Raw genomic sequence first — 24327 nt, 5'->3', positions numbered from 1 at the left:
ATTACAAAAGAGGAACACACTTAGGATCTGGTCCGGTAGTGTTCTCTGACAGAAGTACAAGTCAACTATCCAGCTGGAACGCAACTGCACAGAAGTGGTTGTGCAGACAGTACACCAGTCACTTCTCATTGGGAAGAAGCGTGTACCAAGAATTAACATCACTATCTATTGTGATGTCTTTTGTGATATACCAACCTGGTGCAAAACACAACATTTTTGTGCATTCAGTGATATTCTCTCAAGCATAACAGTGTAGCTAGGGTAACTATTTATTCTTTCTAACTCCTTTTGCCATTTAGCTTATGCCTACCATTGAATGTGTAGATCCAGTACAATTTCTTTGATTCTCTTGCTGCATGTTGTCTCTTTTCCTTTTCCTTAAAATATTTTGTTGTTTCTTTCGGCCCATACAACTTCTTATTTGATATTTTTCTCCTATCCACTACAACAATGTGGCCTATAATATTCTGGAGTAATCACATTCAAACATCAGGTGCTCCCTTGTCTCCTCAATGTTCTTTCCACACATTACATATTCTTTTGATACTGATATTCCCCATTTCCGTAATCGCTCAACTATGGCTAATCTTCTATGTAATGCCAACCAAAGAATGAAATGATGTTTAGGCAATGCATTAGATGCTATGATTAATCTTTTCTAGGGACTCTTCTGATATTGAGGTCTTGCTGCAATGTAGAATTTCTTAATACTAAATCTTCCATGCTTGCAGTAGCTATTCAAATCATCAATGTAACTCTTTTGACTGAACTAGTCCCTAGCATCAAATATCTTCTTGACAAGCCAACAAGTTTGCTTAAGAATACTGATATTCTTAACACTTCTATCTTTTATATAGAAGTTATGGATCCATTGGATCCATAAAGTATCTTTCTTTGTAGTTATAACCCACAACAACTTGTAGAGGGCATCCTTGTTCCAGTAGTAGATATCCAAAACATTGAGCCAACCTGCTGACATTGGCATACATATGGCTTCCCAAGCTATCAAGGCCCTCCTAGATGGTCCATTACTTCCAGTCCATAGAAAAGTTCTACATGCTGTGACTATTAAGTTGATGATCTTCTTAGGCAATATGAACACTTGTGCCCAGTATGTTTGTATTTCAAAGACCACACTTTTGAGTAGCTAAAGTCTCCCACTATATAATAGGAATTTAGCTGTCCAACAGTTGATTCTTGCAGTGATATTCTCAATTAGTGGCATCCATTGCTGTATAGACAATTTTTTGGAAGACAATGGCACTCCTAGATACTTGAATGAAAGTTCTCATAGAGTGAATTACATTTATTCTAGAATCAGTTCTTTGAATTCCCTAGGAACCGCAACAATATATAGTGCACTCTTCTCCATGTTAGCCTTGAGACCTCACACCTCAGAGAAGTGAGTGAATCTATCCAGTAATATTTCTTGCCTTTCTTGAACTTCGGTTTTACTAAGACGAGGAGAATATTTAAATATATATACCACATTATAACCTCTCTAAATTAATATTGTCGGATCATAAAATATTATTAATTTTATAAAAATATTATTTAATCGATAAATTAATACTATTTATTAATTTAAAGAGTATTTTCGAGATTCGATGAAGATTAGTTTTAATTACATCAAAATTATTGTATCTGACTAATTTAAATATTATATTTATTGAATTAATATAAAAAATAAATTCATTATATATAAAATACAATGTATGATTCATTGTAATGGTTATTGTTTATTTATTATAATTAATAAATCAAAGTAATATTTATTGTTTTTTAATCAAATATTATTTATTGTATTTTTACTAAAACCATTCAATAGCAACATAGAAAATTTCTTCAAACCGTACCCAACAATGGCTTCTCATATAAAAGGTGTCATAATATCAATAATGACAGATCGAATACGTAAAGCATTATATAAGTACAAAAAAGATCATTTCACATGTACTCGAAAAGAATTGCAGTTGTGGCTTGATGAAAATTTTCATTTAAAAGTTAGTCAAGGTACAATATCAAACACACTCAAACGATCACCTGAGTATCTTTCGGCTAACTTAGAAAAAGGAAGGGATATCAAGTGGCACAAGCCAACAAAATTTCCAAGCATGGAGAAGGTTATTTATGAGTACATTCTCCAATACCAAGACCATGTGAATATAACCGAAGAGTTAATTTTGAGAAGGCGAGAGATATAATGAAACTTTTATATCCTAAAAAAGATTTTGAGCACAACTTTTCTCAATGCTGGCTTGAGAAATTCAAGCTAAGACACAATATCAAGTCATTTTGTCGTTTCAGAGAAAGTGGCTCGATTGACATACAAGACATGGAGACGAAATTGGAGTCCGTAAGGAAAAAAATAGACCATTTCCCTATAAAAGATTTTTTAACATGGTTGAAATTGATTTGTTTTACAAGTTACAAGCTGGTTATTTTCTTGCTATGGAATAACTTGAAGGAAGAAAGCGGGACAAAAAAAGGCTCACGGTTGTTATTTGTTGCAATGATGATGGATCTGAAAAAATTCTTTTATGGATTATTGGATAATATGCAAAACCATGTTGCTTCAAGAAGGTCAACATGAACGGCTTGAATTGTCACTATCATGCAAATAAAAGATCATGGATGACAAGTGTGTTTTTTGATAAATTTATTCGTTGTTTTGACCATAAAATGCATGGTAGATTAATTTTGCTTGTGGTAGATAATTTTCGAGTACACCCAAAAAATATTAAAGGACTACAAAATATTAAATTGCTTTTCTTGCCACCCAACATGACATAAAAAATTTAACCTTGTGATGCTGGGATAATAAGAGCTCTCAAGATGTATTATCGATGTAGATTTTACCGTAAGATATTAGACGGCTATGAGCTGGGACAGACTGATCCACGAAAAATTAATGTTTTGGATGCTATCAATCTTGCAATCGCGATTTGGATGACAAATGTTCAGCAAGAGATAATTGCAAATTGTATTTTGCACTATTCGTTCGGGGTGAAGCCTCGAGGAATTTAAATGAATCCACTTGTGAAAAAGATATTCATGAACATGAGGTCATGGTTAATGATCTCGGTTACCGCAATAAAATAGATGTCATTAACCTGCTGAATTACCCAGGTGAAAATGATATATGTTGAGAGATCTAGAGCTTAGAAGAAATTGTGGATACCTTCGGAGAAAACAATGTTGATGATGAAGTTGAAGATTATACAATACCTTTGGAACCAGTTACGCGTGAGGAACACTTATCACGTCTAAAACTCTTGATAATTTTTTGGTGCAGTTCGAGAAGACAACATCAGAACTTTTGAATGCAATAAGAAAAGTTAGAGATGAGCTTCAACTAGATTTAAATTTTAAGAAAAAAACAAAAAAAAAACTAGAATCATATTCATTATCTAATATTTATAATTTTATGGGACTATATATTTATATAGGAGTCTTCCGAAAATATATTATCTTATTATCTTATCGAAATCGGTGATTTTTTCCACTAGCCGGAGTCGGAATCGAAAAAAATTTATTATTTTAAAGAGTTTATTAATTTATCTAGTATTAGTTTAGAGACGTTCTGCTATATGTAGTAGTATTTTTTTCGCTTAGTTATCGTACATTTTGCTTTATATACATTTTACTTTATAGTCATTGTGATCTAACTAAACACGTTTAACTAATAGTTTACTAAAATTTGAGTGTTTTTTGGTCAATTTAGATAATTTACTCACATTTTTATTTTGTAAGGAATATGTCAATCATTTACTGTTCCTCAATAATATCAGTTTCAATCATAGCATTTTTTTTAAATATTCAACATCAGATAGTTACGTATTAAATATTAAGAGACAAAATCTCAGAATATTCTAGCGTCTCTTTAAAACATATCATATAAAATATTGAATTTTTTATTTCGTCTCTTCTCTTTGTGAGAAAATACCAATTGAAGTGTCAAAAATTAGATTGTCATAAATATTTCATATATTATATTATACACAATAATAAGAAACTAAATATTTCATACATTGTATTATACACAATAATAAAAACTTACTTGAATACAAAAAGAGTTGGAGGAGTTCTAGTTATTACAACATCTATATTTCTTCAAGATTCAAGAATTATATAAACGCAAGCACATCTCTTAATCTAGAAGTGCAACATGAATTATTGCTGAAATAAATATAATTTGTAACTTAATATTACTATTAAACTGTTTGGATAATACTAGGACTAATACTCTATTAATAATTGTGAATTATACGCACAGATAAATATGGAGATACAATTAAACAATGGTGTCTGGAATACTGTGTTTTCCAAGAGGTTGTGAGTTCGAGTCTCTCCAAGAGCAAGGTGGGAAGTTCTTGGAGGGAAGGATGCCGGGGGTCTATTTGGAAACAACCTCTCTACCCCAGGGTAGGGGTAAGGTCTGCGTACACACTACCCTCCCCAGACCCCACTTAGTGGGATTACACTGGGTTGTTGTTGTTGTTGTTGTTTGTTGTTGTTGTTGTTGTTGTCTGGAATACTGTGTTTTCAAGTTAGCTAATTTTACATTCTTCATAAAAGATACTAACAATAAAATTGCTTTATATGTCCTTTTTTTTTTCTTTTAAGTATCTAGGAAGGTCCATTACGAGGAATAAGGTGCTAGTTGGTGGACTTTAAGCCATTGGGCTTTAAAGTAGAAGAAGTGTGAATTGGAAATGGAGGAAAATAAAATAGAGGGAAAATGAAAATTTGAAGAAGTGAACTTTTGTCTTGCACTTTGTCCCTCATGGGTGAAGGACAATCACATTTGTGTGCTTATATATAGATTCACTTCTTAAAGCTCTTAAAAGGAGTTGAAGAGAATGAACCCTCGCGTCGTCGTCGTCGTCGCTCGCTCGGCTCGTCTTCGTCTTCGGCTTCGGATCGATCGATAAGATTATTTTTGGACAAAATTTATTTAATTATTTAATAATTAATTAAATTCCAAATCACTGCTGAAAGTTCAGAGGGCCTCGCTGGTCGCGGTTCTGCCGCGACCGCGGTAGAATCGCGGCAGTCAGATTCAGAGAGGCTCTCTGGCAGCGGTTCGGCCGCGATCGCGGTAGAACCGCGGCAGGCCGCGTATTTTCTGAAAAGGCACCTTTCCAGACACCTCTTCTTATATTTGCATATAAATTTTGAGGCAAGGCTGCATCTTCAAGATATGAAAAACACTCTAGAACTTCTTTCTTCTGAATATATTGCATCCTAATTCGCAGTCTCTCTCTCTCAAATTCGTAAGTGTGATTTTGCTCCGTTCTTTGAGTTCGTTGGTATCCTGCAGTTTGTATTGCCACTGTTGCAGGAAGGTTTATTCCGTTTTATCCTGGAAAAATTTAATCCATTACCTTGGCAACGTGTGAGGGGGTTAAAATTCCTTAAGGACGCACAAGAAAATTGTGGACTCGGAATATTTCTGATTCTTTACTATTTTATACATTTCTTTATTCTTCTAACAGTTTCTGATTTTTGTTTTAACACAGTAACGCTCACAAACTTAAGGAATTTTATTACTAACGTTTCTGTGTTGATTATTAAACTGTTTTCTTTATACTTTGTTGGAGACTAAAGTCTTGTTGCTTTCTACTCCTATAATTATTTCTGTCCGGTTTAAAGTACATAAAAACTTTGCCGGAATAATAAACGTACGGGTTTGAAGTATATAAAAACTTTACCATTGTTACGTGTTGTATGATTGGTTTGGTATTCAGTTTGAAGATATCAAAAACTTCACTGATTAACAAGTTTTGTATTGTTTTCAACTTTACACAAATATGACGAATGAAAACCAAACTAATGGAAGTGTTGCGGGAACAGTTGCTACTGTTACAAGCCGTTCTACTCCTGCTCATGCTATGGCACCGGCAGAAAAACCCGAAAAGTTTTCCGGTATTGACTTCAAATGTTGGCAAATGAAGATGCTCTTCTATCTTACTACGTTGAGTTTGCAACGTTTCATCAAGGAGGATCCTCCGGTCATGGCTGAAAATACTCCGGATGATGAACGACTTGTTGTAACTGAAGCATGGAAACATTCTGATTTCTTGTGCAAAAACTACATATTGAGATGGCTTGTACAATGTCTATAGTGTCATGGAAACTTCAAAAACGTTATGGAATGCACTTGAGAAGAAGTACAAGACTGAGGATGCCGGACTTAAGAAGTTCGTGGCTGCAAGGTTTTTGGATTTCAAGATGATTGACACTAGGTCCGTCATAACTCAAGTCCAAGAATTACAAGTCATTGTGCATGACCTCCTTGCCGAAGGTATGACCTGAATCAATAATTTTATTAATAAGATTTATCTTATTATTAATTATGAATTTGTTATTGAAGGTATGGTCATAAATGAGGCCTTTCAAGTCGCTGCTTTCATTGAAAAGTTACCTTCGTTGTGGAAGGATTTTAAGAACTATCTTAAACACAAGCGGAAGGAGATGACACTAGAAGACTTGATTGTTCGTTTGAGGATAGAAGAAGACAACAAAAATGCTGAAAAGAAGTCACGTGGAAACTCGACAATGATGGGGGCGAACGTTGTTGAGGAGGCGCCACAAAATAAGAAGAGGAAGAAGGCTTCCAGACCAAAGAATTACCCAAGCAAGAAAAAGTTCAAGGGTAATTGCCACAACTGTGGAAGATCTGGGCATAAGGCCGTGGATTGTCGTGCGCCCAAGAATGATAAGAAGAAAAAGAATCAAGCTAACATGGTTGAAGATGAAATGGAGGACTTATGTGCCATGTTGTCTGAATGCAATTTGGTAGGAAATCCAAAAGAATGGTGGATAGATTCTTGAGCCACCCGCCATGTTTGTGCTAACAAGGAGTTATTTTCTTCTTATGCCCCCGCAGGACCCAATGAGACAATCTTCATGGGAAATTCATCTACGGCCAAAATTGAAGGAGTTGGCAAGATTGTGTTGAAGATGACGTCGGGAAAAATAGTGACTCTAAATCAAGTCCTCCATGTTCCAGACATTCGCAAGAATTTTGTGTCGACCTCACTTCTTGTCAAGAATGGATTCAAATGTATTTTTGTTTCTAATAGTGTTGTACTTAGTAAGAACGATGTATATGTAGGAAAATGTTACCTAAATGAGGGCCTTTTTAAGCTAAATGTAATAGCAGTTCCTATCAATAAAGTGAATATTTCTTCTTACTTACTTGAGTCAAACACTTTATGGCATTCGCGTTTAAGTCACGTAAATTTCAAAACATTGCGGAAGATGATAAATCTAGAAGTATTGCCAAAATTTGATTGCATTAATTCCAAATGTCAAATATGTGTGGAATCAAAGTATGCTAAGCATCCTTATAAGTCCGTTGAAAGGAATTCAAGTCCTTTAGACTTAATTCACACAGATATTTGCGACATGAAGTCAACACCATCTCGCGGTGGGAAAAAATATTTTATTATTTTAATTGACGATAGCATGAGATACTGCTATGTTTATTTACTTAATAGTAAAGATGAGGCAATTGATGCTTTCAAGCAATACAAGAGTGAAGTTGAAACGCAACTAAACAAAAAGATTAAAATGATAAGAAGTGATAGGGGTGGCGAATATGAATCTCCTTTTGAAGAAATTTGTTTGGAAAATGGCATTATTCACCAAACAATTGCCCCCTACTCTCCACAATCTAATGGAATTGCGGAGAGGAAGAATCGAACATTGAAGGAGATGATGAATGCATTGCTAATAAGTTCTGGCTTACCACCGAACTTGTGGGGGGGAGCTATACTTAAAGCTAACCGGATAATCAATCGTGTACCTCATAGTAAAACACAGTCCATTCCTTATGAAAAGTGGAAAGGAAGGAAGCCTAGCTTGAAATACTTCAAAGTGTGGGGGTGTTTAGCTAAGGTACAAGTTCCTAAACCTAAAAGGGTTAAGATAGGTCCAAAAACGGTTGATTGTGTGTTTATTGGATATGTAACCAATAGCAAGGCATATCGTTTTCTGGTTCATAAATCAGAAAATCCTGAGATTCACATTAATACGATAATAGAATCAGATAATGTTGAATTCTTTGAAACTATTTATCCGTATAAAAAGGAAAGTGAAGTGACCTGCCAAAAGTCAAAACGACCTCGGGAGGAAATAACAGATGGTATGCCTAATGAAGAAAATCCAAGAAGAAGTAAACGTCAAAGGATATCTACTTCATTCGGTCCAGATTTTCTGACTTTTCTGTTAGAAAATGAGCCTCGTACTTTCAAGGAAGCAATGTCTTCCTCAGAAGCACAATATTAGAAAGAAGCTGTCAATAGTGAAATAGAATCCATATTGAGCAACCATACCTGGGAATTGGTTGATCTTCCTCCAGGTAACAAAACGTTGGGTTCTAAATGGATTTTCAAGAAGAAAATGAAGGACGATGGTACTATTGACAAATACAAGGCAAGACTTGTTGTCAAAAGATTTAGACAACGAGAAGGTCTTGACTATTTTGACACATACTCGCCGGTAACAAGAATTACATCCATTCGGATGCTAATAGCATTAGTCGTCTTGTATGGTCTTCAAATCCATCAAATGGATGTAAAAATAGCATTCTTAAATGGTGATCTTGAGGAAGAAATTTACATGAATCAACCTGAAGGGTTTGTGGTTCCGGGAAAAGAAAAAAAGGTGTGTGGACTTGTCAAGTCCCTTTATGGACTAAAACAAGCACCCAAGCAATGTCATGCGAAATTTGACCAAACAATGTTGTCAAATGGTTTTAAGATTAATGAATGTGATAAATGTGTTTACATTAAGAACATTCCAAATCATATAGTCATTGTTTGCTTATATGTTGATGATATGCTAATAATGAGCAAAGACATTGTCGACATTCAAGCTACTAAGCGTATGCTTGCTAGTAAGTTTGATATGAAAGACTTAGGAGTTGCCGGTGTAATTCTAGGAATTAAAATCCAGAGGACTTCTCAAGGTCTAGCTTTGTCTCAATCACATTACGTGAAAATGGTACTTGAAAAATTCAAACACTTGGAATTTAAAAGTGCAAAGACTCCAATTGACTTAAACCATCATCTTATGAAGAATAAAGGCGAAAGTACGTCTCAATTGGAGTATGCTCGTGTGTTGGGAAGTCTAATGTACATCATGAACTGTACACGACCCGATATAGCTTGTGCAATAAGTAAACTTAGTCGATTCACAAGTAATCCCAACAAGCATCATTGGGTGGCTATGAAACGAGTTTTGGGATATTTAGAGTATACCCAAGACTACGCTTTGCACTACAATAAATATCCTGCGGTTATTGAAGGATATAGTGATGCTAATTGGATAACCAGCTCATCAGAAACAAAGTCCACAAGTGGATATGTGTTTACTGTTGGTAGAGGAGCAGTATCTTGGAAGTCTTCCAAACAGACATGTATCGCTCGCTCTACAATGGAATCATAGTTTATAGCATTGGATAAAGCCGGTGAAGAAGCTGAATGACTTCGGAATTTTTTAGAAGACATTTCGTTCTGGCCGAAACATGTGGCTCCTATTTGCATACATTGCGATAGTGAGGCTGCAATAGGACGGGCAGGGAGCGTTATGTATAACGGAAAGTCTCGTCATATACGACGAAGACATAATACCGTTAGACAACTACTTTCTAGTGAAATTATCACTATTGATTATGTAAGATCAAGGATAATGTTGTGGATCCACTTACAAAAGGCTTAACTAGAGAGGGAGTTGAGAAATCATCTAAGGGAATGGGACTATGGCCGAGGACAAGTCAGCATGGCGGTAACTCTACCTAGAATTTTGGTTGTTCCGAGATCTAGGTTCAAGGAGCTCAAACAAAGTTATGATTGACCGGTTCAACATTGTCAAAATAAAAACTTTGGTCCATTCTCGTGATGAAGACAATGTTCAGTAACAAGGATAGAACTTTACACGTTCTTTAATGATTACCTAAGTTTGATGAGGTATTTATCAAATAGTGTCAATCTAAAGGATTACACGTTTAGGAATCACCTATGTAAGTGTGAAGTGGAAGCCGCTTCAATGAGAATTTTGTAAGCCAATTCTCTACGCACTTATGAAACCAGGCGGTGTTCATGGCTAAAACGAACACAACAATGAGAACCAAAAGACGGTTAAGGGTTGGTTGTGTGACATATGGCTGTCTAGGTATACACTAAAGTTCGACGGTTCAAAGATATCAAATCTACCGATTGACCGAGTATATCCGACATATGTTCACTACGGAAAGTTCAAAGGGAAACCTACTTATCCAGATGCAATTAATCCTTACTTGCAAAATCACATAGCTTTCATCTATGATCTTTCTTGATACAGCCATTCCCATTCATGTGGGGGATTGTTGGACTTTAAGCCATTGGGCTTTAAAAGAGAAGAAGTGTGAATTGGAAATGGAGGGAAATAAAATGGAGGGAAAATGAAAATTTGAAGAAGTGAACTTTTGTCTTGCACTTTGTCCCTCATTGGTGAGGGACAATCACATTTATGTGCTTATATATAGATTCACTTCTTAAAGCTCTTAAAAGGAGTTGAAGAGAATGAACCCTCGCGCCGTCGTCGTCGCTCGCTCGGCTCGGCTTCGGCTTTGGCTTTAGATTTGGATTTGGATTTTGATTTGTCAAATGATCGATAAGATTATTTTTGGACAAAATTTATTTAATTATTTAATAATTAATTAAATGTCAAATCACTGCTGAAAGTTCAGAGGGCCTCACTGGCCGCGGTTCTGTCGCGATCGCGGTAGAATCGCGGCATGCCGCGTATTTTCTGAAAAGACACCTTTCCAGACACCTCTTTTGATATTTGCCTATTAATTCTGAGGCAAGGCTGCATCTTCAAGATACGAAAAACACTCTAGAACTTCTTTCTTTCTGTATATACTGCATCCTAATTCGCAGTCTCTCTCTCTCAAATTCGTAAGTGTGATTTTGCTCCGTTCTTTGAGTTTGTTGGTATCCTGCAGTTTGTATTGCCACTGTTGCAGGACGGTTTATTCCGTTTTATCTTGGGAGGATTTAATCCATTACCTTGGCAACGTGTGAGGGGGTTAAAATTCCTTAAGGACGCACAAGAAAATTGTGGACTCGAAATATTTCTGATTCTTTACTATTTTATACATTTCTTTATTCTTCTAACAGTTTTCTGATTTTTGTTTTAACACAGTAACACTCACACTCGTATGAATTGTTAATATATTAGATCAATCGGAATTTGGAAAATTTGGGTAGTGTTTCTAGAGGAAAGTTCTAGAGAACAACAGAGAAGAGAAAATGTTCTGAGATGATTGAACCGACCAACCCTTACACTTTGAGCCTCATTCACTTATATACAAAACATGTAACCAGTCTTTACAGTGAGTTAAAGAAGAAAAATTTGGCTAAACTAAGAAATAGGCTAATTATTACAAATGTCAACTAATGCAAAAAATAAATACTATGGGCCACTCATGTTTTATATTTTGGGCCTGAGGCAAAATATTCAGATAGCCCAACACCCCTCCCCCCCTCACTCAAGTTGGAGGGGGACAACACCTTCAACTTGGACAGCAAAGAATGGTAAAGAACGCAAGTCAGAGGCTTAGTAAAGATGTTCGTAAGCTGCCTAGAGGTAGAGACATGGAACAACTAAATCAAACCTTCAGCAAGTTTCTTCCAGATGAAATGCTAGTCCACCTCAATGTGTTTGGTACGCTCGTGGAACACATGACTCTTAGCAATGTATATGGCTACTTAATTATCACAGAAAACTGAAATAGGTTGTGAAGCAGGAACAAAAATATCAACCAACAGCCTGGATAACTAGGCTAGTTCAGCTACAAGTTTGCTAAGAGCTTGGTACTCAGCTTCAGTGGAGGAAAGTGAAACAACAGGCTTTTTCTTTGAATTCTAGCCCACCAAACTATCACCCAAGAATATACAAAACCCCGTAACTAATTTTCTAGTGTCGGGGCAGACTGCCCAATCACTATCAGAGTAAGTTGTGAGAGCACAATCAGGTAGGGCTGGGCATAATTTGGTAAATACTAAATTACCATACCGAAATCAAAAATTTTGGTTTTTGGTATACTGTATTTTGGTATTTGGTATGGTATTTGATTTAAGTTTTAAAAAAAATTGGTATTAGGTATGGTATTTAGTATTTTAAGATAAAATACTGAAATACCGATACAGGACCGAAATATATATTATATTATACAAAACACATATTATCAATTATAATATAAATATAAAAAATATAAAATTTTACTTTTCTTTATTTTCAATGTTTATCAATTAACTCTAAACAAGCAACAAGACATTTTTAATGATCAAATATTCTTTTATGTACAATTTTCTCTATTTGGGTCGATATTTGCTAGTTTTAGACAATTTTTTTGTCAACAAACATTTTTAGTTTTGTATTTTTGAGTACTTTAATTAAGAATATTAGAGTGTATGGTTCTATGCACTAGTTAGTATTCAAACCGAATAAACCGAAGTTACCGAACCGAATAAACCAAAACCGAAACAAGAAAAGCCGAACCATACCGAATTTAATTAGGTACGATATTGGTATAAGATTTTAAGAAACCGAAATATCTAAATACCGCACCGTACCAACCGACGAACACCCCTAAAATCAGGAGAATTAGAGTAAAACAGTCCAACATCAATCGTGCCCTTCAAATATCTTAACATGTGCAAAGAATAAGACATATGAGGTAAATGAGGTACTTGCAAGAATTGACTCAAATTTTGCTCCCCAAAGCGGATATCAGGTCGAGTATGGGTCAAAAACAAAAGCTTACCAATTAAACAACGATACTTCTCAGGATTGGGTAACAAGTCCCCAAAATTTGCCTTCAACTTAGTGTTCAAATCCAAGGGACAGACAACGGAGGACACATCCAAGCAGCTATATTCCCTAAGCAAATCGGTTACAAATTTCTTAAAGTTTAACAAAAATTCAGTGGGAGAAGTGGAGAACTCAATCCCTAGAAAATAATGCAAGCGCAGATCTTTGATATTAAACTTATTATTCAAATATTGTTTCAAAGCTGAAATTTCAGCAAGATTGTCACATGTTAAGATTATGTCATCCACATAAACCGCAATAATGACCATGTTACTAGGAGATCCTTTAATAAACAGGGAATAGTCATTTAAAGAATGAGTGTATCCTCGCAAACACAAAGCTTGAGACAACTTTGCATACCATTGCTCGGATGCCTGTCTCAAGCCATAGATGAATTTCTTTAGCTTGCACACTAGAAGGGCAATAAGAGAAGAAGAAGAAGAAGAAATGGAGACTCCTGGAGGCAATCTCATATATACCTCCCTATTTAAATCACCATGAAGAAAAACATTATTAACGTCAAGTTGAAAAAAAGACCAAGCCTCTTAATAGCAATAGTCACAAGACATTTAACAGTAGATAACTTTACCATAGGGGGGAAAGTTTCATTGAAATCCACCCCTTCAACCTGGGTGTCACCCTAATAATAAGCCGTACTTTGTATCGTTCAATACTACCTTCAACCCTATATTTAATTTTATAGACTCATTTACACCCAATAGATTTCTTCCCGGCATGTAATTCAACAATATCCCAAGTGTTGTTTGCTTCTAAAGCCACAAACTCCTTCTGCATGGCTTCCTATCAAGCTGGAATAGGAGCTGCCTGAGCACAAGCATATGGTTCAAATTCTAAGTGCTAAACTGAAGAACAAGAAAAATAAGCAGGAAGTTGATATTGATGATAATGCAAATAGGAAAGAGGATTATGAGGCCTATCAGACCTCCTTAAGGGTAGAGGATCAGAAAAAGTAAAGGAAGGATCAGAAGAAGTAGAAGACATAGGAGAAGGAGAATGAATAGAAGAACTCCCAAAATTGGAAGAAGGAGAAGCTGAAGAGTCGGTATACGGTAAATGATCAGCGAAAGTAGGGGAAGAAATGGGAAGTGCATAAGTAAAGGAAGATGGATCAGGTGTAAAAGGAGAAGAATCAGGTGCATGAGAGAAGGAAATAGTTGAGAGAGGGGACTCAGAAACATGAGCAACATGTGAATCAAAAGGTGCAGCAAAAGGAAACTGTTGCTCATCAAAAATAACATCTCTAGAGATGAAGCATTTTTTAGATTCAGATTATAGAACTTATATCCCTTATTGGCATAGGGATAACCAAGAAAAACACACTTTATAGCACTAAGTTGGAGTTTGTCTTTTTGTGGTATGGGCATAGTGGCATAGCAAAGACAACCAAAAGTCCGCAAATGAGAATAACTAGGTTCCTTCCCATACAATATTTCAAAAGGAGATTTATTATTCAACAATTTGGAAGGCAGCTTATTTATGAGATAAGTGGCTGTCAAAAGACAATCCCCGCAAAATCTTAGTGGCAATTTGGATTGAAAAAGCAATGCTCTAGATGCTTCAAGTAAAGTTCTGTATTTTCTCTCCACTACACCATTTTGTTGTGGTATGTGTGGGCATGTAGTTTTGATGAATGATGCCATGGTCAGAAAAAAAAGATATGGCTGAATGATTGGACCCCAACTCCAAGGCATTATCACTTCTAATAGTTTGGGCAGTCATATTAAATTGAGTTTTAAGCATCAAAACGAAGGCTTTTAGCAAGGAAAATGCATTACTTTTAGAACCCATCAAATGAGTCCATATAGATCTACTGAAATCATCAACAATTGTTAAGAAGTATCTAGAACCAGAATAGTTTGGTATATGATAGGGTCCCATGTGTCAACATGGATAAGTTGAAAAGGCCTAGTACTCTGGACATTACTATTTGGAAATGACAACCTTGTTTGTCTAGCCATAGAACACACATTGCATGGAAAACATTATTTATCAAAAACAACAGGAATACTTTTCATCCTTACAAAAGGACTGTAAGCCAGTATTTGATGCCAAACAATATTCATTCCATGCAATGCAACTTTATTACAAGTAGGAATGGAACTATCTACAAATAAAGTACTAGGAACAGAGATACAAGATGAAGGTGAGTTGCAGGAAGTAAAGTTATCAGTCACGGAGTTCCGAGGAAGAGATAAAATTATCGATTGAGACTTGTAGAGTCTATTGCTTACTCTACCAAACGCCAGATGCCTTCTCAGAAAATGGGCCTGAATGAAACAACCAATACCAATAAACATGATTATATAATGCAACTGTTGTACTAATCAGCAAACAGAAATGAGATTGTGATGAAAAGATGGGACATAAAGAACATTGTGAAGAGTGATTGATTTATTTAAGGAATAGGATCTTGTGCTTGTTACCTTAACCTTATATCCATTTGGAAAGGACACAAGGTAACGAACAATCAGGGGAATAATGTTAAAAAGAACATCTTTGTTTGAAGTCATGTGATTAGTTGCACTAGAATCAGATATCAAAATTAGATTTGTGAAATTAGTGGATTTAGTAGATTGTGTCAGCATACAAGAACTTGAACCATATTCTACAGAATCAAACAGTAAAATACCAGCAAAATTAGCAGATGCCATGAGATTAAGTTGAGGAATACAGTCAGACAAGTGAGACTGTTGAAGAAGATTCATCAACTGTGTATATTACTGCTGTGTCAATCCAGGCATTGCAGACCCTTGATGGTCATGATTTTCAACCACAACAGTGATAGAACTAGGAGTAAGACCAGAGGGATGAGAAGTAAAGCCATTTGAGGACTCATTTTCTGTAGCGACACGTGCTGCAACTCTCTTCCCTTTTATGAACTTGAAGTTTGGTGGAAAGTCATGAAGCTTGCAACACTTATCAATTAAATCCCCATGCTTATTGCAATATTTACAAAATAGATTAACCATACCACCCTTATTCTGATCAAAACTCACACTTTGATTATACTGCCTGTGAGGAGGAGGATATATGACTTTATTATTGCCACCGGACACATGGAAAGATGCTGACTCAGAGTTAAATTAGGAATTAGGATTTTCTTATCTTTGTTTCTCATCTTGGAGTAGTATGTCGTATGTACTGTCAAGTGATGGCAATGGTTACATCATCAAAATATTATTCCTGACTCCAACATATATCTCATTAAGACCCATAGGAAACTGATGAACTCTATCCTCTTCTTCCTCCCTCAAAAGTCCAGCTTTGATAAGACATGCACGTGCATTTACTTTATTGCTACGCATTACCCTTAGTTCATCCCATAACTTTATGAGCTTGTTGAAATAAGAAGCAATGTCAAGAGCTCCCTGCACAGTGGAGGCAAGCTCTTTCTTAATTTCAAAAATCTTTGTACCATTTATTCCATATTATTTATTCAATTACTCCCAAATGTTCTCAACTGTTTCTAAATATTGAACACTCTCTGCTATTTCTGGAGAGAGCGAGCTCGTCAACCAGGATATGATAATGTTATTACATCTATTCCATTGTTTGAGATTGAGTGAATTATCAGTAGGTTTAGGACATGAACCATCAATAATTGCAATCTTATTTTTAGCAGACAAAGATACAATAACACTCCCCTTCAACCTACCAAAACCAGAACAAAAATATAGCGTGTGAACTAGAGAGATACCGGGTATATAAGAGGGATACAAAAACAAAGGATTAGATGAATCAATAGAATCAGTACTAGTGCTACCAATGATAAAAGCAAGAGACACCATAATTTCTAGCAGATTCAACAATCAACTATACATGTAAACAGAAACTTAGGCTTGAGAAAAGGAATGATATTACCAATCTCGTCAAAAAGAACTTCAAAATCAGCGACAATCACGAAACCCTAGCTTCAGAAATACTCCAAAAAACTTAGCTCCAAAATTTAAACCAACAGCAATGGAAACGACAAAAATGAACAAACTCACGAAGATACAGAGGAAATATACGGCAAAACAGAAGAATCCACAAAAAAAGAAGAGATTTTGAAACTCCTCGAGCAACTTTAGGAAACACAACCTTTGCAAAAACTAACGAGAGTAACATCGGACGATTCAGAATCACGAGATCAATCTGGATCCACGCTCTGATACCATGTTACATGTTAAATCAATCGGAATTTGGGAAGTTTGGGTAGGGTTTCCGGAGGAAAGTTCTAGAGAACAGAAGAGAGGAGAAAATGTTATGAGATGATAGAACCGACCAGCCTTTACACTCTGGGCATCATTCACTTATATACAAAACATGTAACTAGTTTTTACAATGAGTTCAAGAAGGAAAAATGAGCTGAACTAACAAAATAGGCTAACTATTACAAAGGTCAACTAATACAGAAGATAAATACTATGGGCCACTCATGTTTTATGTTTTGGACCTGAGGCAAAATATTCCGATGGCCCAACAATGACACTTCATTTTCAAAGCTTCAACTTATCATAGAGATAATGTTTAAAGAGAAATTTTCACAAACCACTATTGTTTAGTGGTTATTAGCTTGCTATAGCTATCATTTACTAAATTACTAAAATATGGGAATCCAGCTAGCAGATAATGTATTCGACTGTATTCGTGAATACAATAACATAAATCTGTGGAAAAAAGGGTCCTTTCAGCTGTTTAAAAAGGGTAAGTGAATCAATTAACGCGATAGACTCCTAGTATAACTCAACTAACTCAATTATAACACGCATAATTTGTATTTCCAGTTATAGAATATTCTCAGCCAAAAATACCCCAAAATAGAGCAATCTCTAGAGATTCAATTCTGGCTTTCTTTGTTGCTATCGTTCGTGGAAGTTCTCTTTACTAAATAAAATTTGAAATTCATACAAATATATACAACAATCGGTATAATTCGATTTTACATATGGCAAGTTTGATCGTACATACTGCTGAATACATAATGCTTAATATACAGTGAAATACATATGAATACAAACTTCAGTATATATACACTACAATCTGCTGAATACATATATGAATACATAATGCTTAATATTCACAAATACATATGAATACATACTGTAGATATATTTGAATATATATATATATATATATATATATATATATATATATATCTGATGAATATATTCCATAGCTTACTAAAGGATTATTTTTAGTAAACTGCTGAATACATACTGCGGATGTATTTTGAATACATATGATATCCATACATATTCAAGTTCTAATAAATATTAACATTATTTTTACAGATTGTCGACAAATACATCAAAGATGCAAAACTTTTTATTGCAACACAAGAGCCCAACGAGATTGCTTCGGCCGTTAACCTTCTCGACGCTGCACTTTCTCTGCCCCCTCGTTTTAAGTTAGCACTCGAGTTAAAATCTCGATCTTTACTGTATCTCCGGCGTTTCAAGGACGTCGCCGGTATGTTACAAGACTACATTCCCAGTTGATAATGGTGGTTGTATTCACGGGGAAGATACTGGGTTGGGAGAGAGATAGTGGAGAGAGATCGTGGGTTTAGTAAAGTTGTATGCTATACGGTGTTAGTGTGAGAGAAAGAATAGAAAGTAGAAGAGAGAAAAATATTTCGCAGTGTATTTAAAGGCTTAAAGTAAGAAGTGACCATAAATAAATAATTTTCTATAAAATCTAAAAGGTAGCTATAAAAAATAATTTTTTAAAAAAGTATTTATTTATAATAAATAAGGTGTAAAAATTTGTTATAGGAGGTAAAATTTCCATGTTTAAATAGGAAGACTTCCTTAAGGAAATTTTATGTCTTACTATTATGTAAGCAAAAAGGAAAGAAAAATTCCTCGGGCAAACAACTCCAAGAAAGTCCATATTAGAAAGCTTAGGCCCAACATAAAGCCCATTCAGCTCGATCGACGATGATCTTCCCATTTCCAATTTCTCTCAGACACAGTTCTTGTCAGTGTCAGCAGATCTTGACTCTAAGTTGACTGTTGTGTTATTTGAAAGCTAAAGATCGCAGCTTTCTTCAGTAGAGATCAATAATCAAGGTGACATTGCCACACTTGTTTATATTAAGAAATTCCAACTCAAATGCTTTAGTACTACTGATTTGATTTTATCACCAAATTAAATTGAATCATTCTTCTCTGCATTTTCACTTAGCTGGTACGAGCTTTCCATCATACTTATAAACTTATGAATGCTGGTTTCAAGTAATTTCAGAAATACCCAGAAATATTTTTCCTTGTACCTTTCTTTTTGGTACTGTTTTGGTAGAAAATTCTTGATATGATGAAGTAAAATCAACAATATTTCTTATTTAGTTTCTGGGTTTGTTCATGAGAATGATATTTCACATAAAAGGAGCAGTCATCTTGGTGCTTGAAATGTTTCTTACAGCTTACTACATTGCACTGCTTGAATTTGGTTCTGCATTTGTTTTTATTGTTCTGTAGATGAATGGTGTTAGTGGGTTTTATTCATGAATAGCAAGAATTTTTTTCCATTTTAGCCTTGTTTCTTGGTAGTGTTTAGTGTAGCATTCTTGATACAGCGAAGCAAAAGCAACAAGTTTTATCACTATATTATTAGGTGTTTGTTGGGAAAGATATGCCCCATAAATGGAGCAGTCTTTTGCTTGAAATTGTTCTTACAGATTACTAAATTTTTCTGCTTGAATTTGGTGCTGCATTTGTTGTTATTGCTATACACTTAATTCGTGTTGCTGTTGGGTTTTCTAGAGTAATGTGACGTCTAATTTGTGCAGGTGTCAGCAATTAAGATGGACGTGCATTTGAAATATGCATTTGGTAGATTTCAAGAGCAATTTGGATCTGGACCTGGACTTGGTCCTGGATCAGGAACCAATCTTATGAAGATAGATGGTATTGCACCGCCTTTCATTAAGTCTGTATACAGAGCTGCTGCAGCTTTGTATAGAACTGATCCTTGGAGGCGGTTGCGCCCAGGTCATCTTTTCGGTGTAAGGGTAGGGAAGGATTCAGATTGGTCTGGCAAAAAACAGCCATTTTCTTGTATCCAATTTATTGGTGGAGATGGTGGGGATATAGGTCTTTATATGTTTAGGTCGGAAAATGATGCGAAGAAGATGACTGGTTCTAGGGAGACAATTCGGGTTCCAAATGTTGAGGTTTTGCGGGTTACTTATGACCTGGACTCTGTGATGCTCCCTTCAAATAAGAGATTTGTTATATCGTTGGCATTGGAGGTCTCAGGTGAAGATCGATATCCAGTGATTGACGTTGGCCGCTGCACAACCACTGGTGAGCTTCAGTTTAGGAATCCAACACTTGAAGAGCTTAGATTTGTGTATGCAGTAATGAAAGGAGCTTCTCTTCTGCACCCTTTGCTTCAGCAAGATTATGGTGCAGCTCCAAAGTGGTCTAGAGTGACATATTTTGAACCTTTCATCGAAACAGTTGATGTCCAGTGGCCTGCAGAAATGGCCAAAGGAAATGATCTTGTGGCAGTAACAATTTCACACCCTCCTGGTCGAGGATATCAGGAAAAGTATAGCTCGTCATCAACTTCCACTCCCACCAAACATTCCGAAGCGCAAATGGAGGAGACGTTTATTGATGTGAAATCAAATGCAGCTGTCTGTTTGAGGGAGTGCATGCTGTGTGAGGAAAAGGTCAGCAGAGAACAGTCAGTTTGCTGCGGTCATTGCTCTGCAGTGGTCTATTGCAGTTCCGTCTGCCAGAAGCAGCATTGGAAGGAAGCGCACAAAGATGTTTGCGGACTTTACAGGGCCATGATGGAAAGAGAAGAAGAGCTGGCAATGAAGATCTTCATCTTTAGTTGTTCTGCTGAGCAGCCTTGTAAATGGCTTGAATCACTTGGTATTCACCAGAAAGGCATGTGGAGAAGAAAATGTAATTGTTATTTCCACTGTCCATTTGGTCTTCTTCCTGTTCCGGGTGGACTTTGGGATTCATGGGGTGGCTTGGATGAGAATGAATACCCTCATGATTCACCTTTTCATAATCATTTTAGAGATGGGATATCAAGCTCAGTCTTCTTATCTGGTTGGCTAGAGTACTACAGCCTCCGGTCATTACCACTAACGAGTCCCGTTGCAGATATTCTGTCTCATCCCTTGACAATCTATTACATATTGACAGCACTCAACATCAGCTCAAAGAATCTGTTACTCAAGAACAAAGAGGTGATCCTCCACTACATTGGACCTGAAGGTGAGTTAGATTGGATGCCAGCCTTTGCTGAGATTGGTCATCTACTCCACGGAATGGGCAATATACACATAATAATGGTCGGGCCAGAAGTCCCCACTAATTTATCCGGGACAACTTCTGGAATAGGTAGCAGAGTGAGGGTAAACCTTGTAAGGGGTCTTTACCAGGACGAAGCCAACTATCTGCCAACTCCTCACGTTATCATGTCTTTGAATTGTGGGTTAGGAAGCTATTCATGTTGGAATGGAGCTCTTGACTTGATAAAATCCACGAACGTTCCAGCTTATTTCACCAATGAGTCCGAACTTTCGTGCTCAAGTAGTAAACAAGTTCTTCGCGCTGCAGGGTTACATATTAGCTATCCTGTAACACCAAATCCTTTCCGTTCTCCTGTGAGGATTTTTGGCACTTCCACTAATTTCCCATCATATAGCAATTGTTTTTTGTTAGGAGTAAATACATGAATTAGGATATCCACTAAAGCCATGTTGATGTTGTAATTCCTGAGTCTTGCACACTGTTGTCAATATTCAGCTGTATGGTGATCATCTGAGGGACACTTATTAAAGAAATGCCTTACAGCGAAATTGTTTTCAGTCCATATATGGAATCTGGGTTTGTTTCTTTCATCAAATAATTATTATTTATCAACTTAACTGTTATTTTCTTTTAATGTTCATAGGTCTGATGTATGTTATTGATTATATATCTGTAAGACTACCACGGTATATTCTGGAGAAATTTTAGCAGAGACCAAAAAGAGGTATGTGATTTCCTTCCATTTCCCCTAGCTTTGGACGATAGAATTACCGGTGCCTAGTGGTGACAAAATGATAAAAAGAAAATAGTTATTCACTCATATTATCCATTAAAAAATAAGTTGGATAATGAACTTTTTAAAAACGGGTCAAATATGGATAAGAACTATATTATCCACTTAGAAAATGGATAACCATTAGATAACTAATGTGTTTAACTTTTACATTTGTAAAGCCTCAAATTAGACTAGGAATTCTCCCAAAAGTGATCATATTCAAGGAGTCATGGATAATATGGATATTCATATTATCGTATATCTATATTATCCGCCGGTTAACCCATTTTATCCGTATTAAATATGGGTCGGTTGGATAATTTATCCGTTTTTTGCATTACACATTTTTACCCGTCCATATATCCGATCCAACTCGCCCATTTGCCACTGCTACCAATTCCTGTGCTAGAGGAAGCAGCGTTGTTTTGTTTCCATCAATGGTAGTATATTTTCTTAGTTGTGTCCCGATGACCAGCTTTGGAAGTTTTAGTTTTGTATTTCTAAAAAAAAGTGCAATCCAACTTGATCAATGGCGGCCGCGGTCATGCGCATTCCCCACACCTTCAAATTTCCGAATAGTAAAAAGAAGTGAAGATAAAATAGTAAAAAGCTGTGGACAATTGTTTATAAGATTAATAAATTTAATATATATTTATGTAAAAATTGGTTATTGAGAATTCGTACAAAGTTTTGAAAATTCTAAGACGTTAAGGAACAAACGCTAAAAGGTAAAAATATTTTCAAACTTTTTATAACAATCCAAGTGTTTCCTGTTGAATTTAGCGAAAAATTGACATAATGGAATAAGGGACAAGCAAAAATATATTGTTAAACTTTAGAGAGTAAGTGGTGAGATTACAATCACTACCTTAAATAATATTAGGTGAATTTACAATCAGTAAAATATAAACGAGAATCAAACGTAGTTTCTCTTTGTTCCCACATTCCCGCTGAATCAGCTGGACTACTAGTCTTTAGCTGAAGGTTGTTTTGCTTTTGTATTCCATGGTTTTGTTCTTTCAAATATATATTCTCCCATTGAACAATTTTATTTGTTTTTGTAATGTAATGATCTCAAGAAAATCTAAAAGTAAAAAGGAAATCATCTCCGAAAGTCCTAAAAGAGTAAAATAGAGGGAACATTTCCCACTTGGCTAAGTAGTTAATTGTTTTATTTGATTCTTCTAAAATTAGGTTGGATTTGTCACTTCACTATTAGATACCCAAACTTGCAAGTAGCAACTCACATGCATCTCTTTGTCCAAGATAGATATATTTGCCTTTTCCCTTCAAAGAATAGAGGAGCCAATCATTATTTTAATGAAAAGCCTAACAAGATCACCAATGCCACCAATCTTGGCTAGGCTTATATAAGGTCAAAATCAACACTCTTTTCATCCCCTAAAACACAACCAACCTCTCTTGCAGCCACCACACTTTTCCTCCCAAATCCTCTTCTCTCTCTATTTTCTAAGAACATGGAGTTCTCAACCTTCCACCCCTCTACACGGAATTCTTTCTTCACCTCTCCTCTCCTCTTTCCCTATCATTTCATTCCTGAGAATTATGTTCATTGGAGAGAGACCCCTGAATCTCACATATATTCCGCTGATCTTCCAGGTAAAAAAAGAAAATCAAAATTGTTGAACCATTTAAAATAACCTCTTTTTTGAAGACCCTGTGCTTTGTTCTGTATTAGATATTGGTTTTCTAGAGTTTTAAAAAAATGGTATTGATGTTTTCTTTTATAGGCCTGAAGAAAGAGGAAATAAAGGTGGAAGTTGAGGATTCAAGATACCTGATAATAAGAACTGAAGCTGCCAATGAAACCACAGAACCAACAAGGAGTTTCTTGAGGAAATTTCGGCTACCTGGAATGGTGGATATGAATGGAATTTGTGCTAGTTATAGAGATGGTGTTTTGACAATCACAGTTCCAAGAACTCTTGTGAGAAGGGGATTTTTCATTGAGCCAGCTGACTTGCCAGAAAGGATGGTGAATCTTGGTGCTAGAGCTGGCTTGATATATTTTTTCCAAACAAGATTGGTTAATATTAGTAATACTTAATCTTGTAAACATTGATTGTTTCGGGAATAGACAATGATTTCAAGATTGTGCTTTCTTTGAGTATCTGTAGTTCTGTACATACTATTGTGCTTTCTTTGAGTATCTGTACATACTTTAGATTAATGATAATCCTTAAACTAAATTTGCTGTCGTTCCAAAAACTTTTAAGCTTGTGAATAATAGCAAAATTATGGCCTGGAGACTATTTACCCTGCATCACCTAAGGTGCAGAAGATGCAGGGGTTCCATCCCTTCTCCTTTTCATGGTCCATCCTCCCAAAAGAATATTAAAATAGAGGAGTATTAAAACCGAATCTTATGAATGCTCTCCAAGG

The 24327-nt window shown here is 35.8% G+C and overlaps 2 protein-coding genes across 3 annotated transcripts; both read left to right on the top strand.

Moving 5' to 3' along the window:
• Positions 1-18804: 18804 nt before the first annotated feature.
• Positions 18805-21761, top strand: LOC107810982 (uncharacterized). 2 transcript variants are annotated; one of them, XM_016635816.2, is made up of 2 exons: positions 18805-18941; positions 19661-21761. In XM_016635816.2, exon 2 carries the CDS (start codon positions 19676-19678, stop codon positions 21572-21574), a length of 1899 nt encoding a protein of 632 aa, XP_016491302.1. In that variant the 5' UTR covers positions 18805-18941; positions 19661-19675; the 3' UTR covers positions 21575-21761. The 2 variants fall into 2 exon arrangements, with proteins under 2 accessions (XP_016491302.1, XP_016491303.1); XM_016635817.2 differs by having other exon boundaries at positions 18922-19059.
• A 1641-nt stretch (positions 21762-23402) lies between these two features.
• Positions 23403-23992, top strand: LOC107810981 (15.4 kDa class V heat shock protein). Its single transcript, XM_016635815.2, has 2 exons — positions 23403-23544; positions 23676-23992. The coding sequence occupies exons 1-2, from the start codon at positions 23403-23405 to the stop codon at positions 23990-23992; spliced, it is 459 nt and encodes a 152-aa protein (XP_016491301.1).
• The last annotated feature ends 335 nt before the right edge of the window (positions 23993-24327 follow it).

Source organism: Nicotiana tabacum, chromosome 3 (genome assembly GCF_000715075.1).
Source record: "Nicotiana tabacum cultivar K326 chromosome 3, ASM71507v2, whole genome shotgun sequence".
NCBI classification, from domain to species: domain Eukaryota; kingdom Viridiplantae; phylum Streptophyta; class Magnoliopsida; order Solanales; family Solanaceae; genus Nicotiana; species Nicotiana tabacum.
Note: the sequence above shows the minus strand (reverse complement) of the source record. Positions and strands in the feature narration are given on the sequence as shown.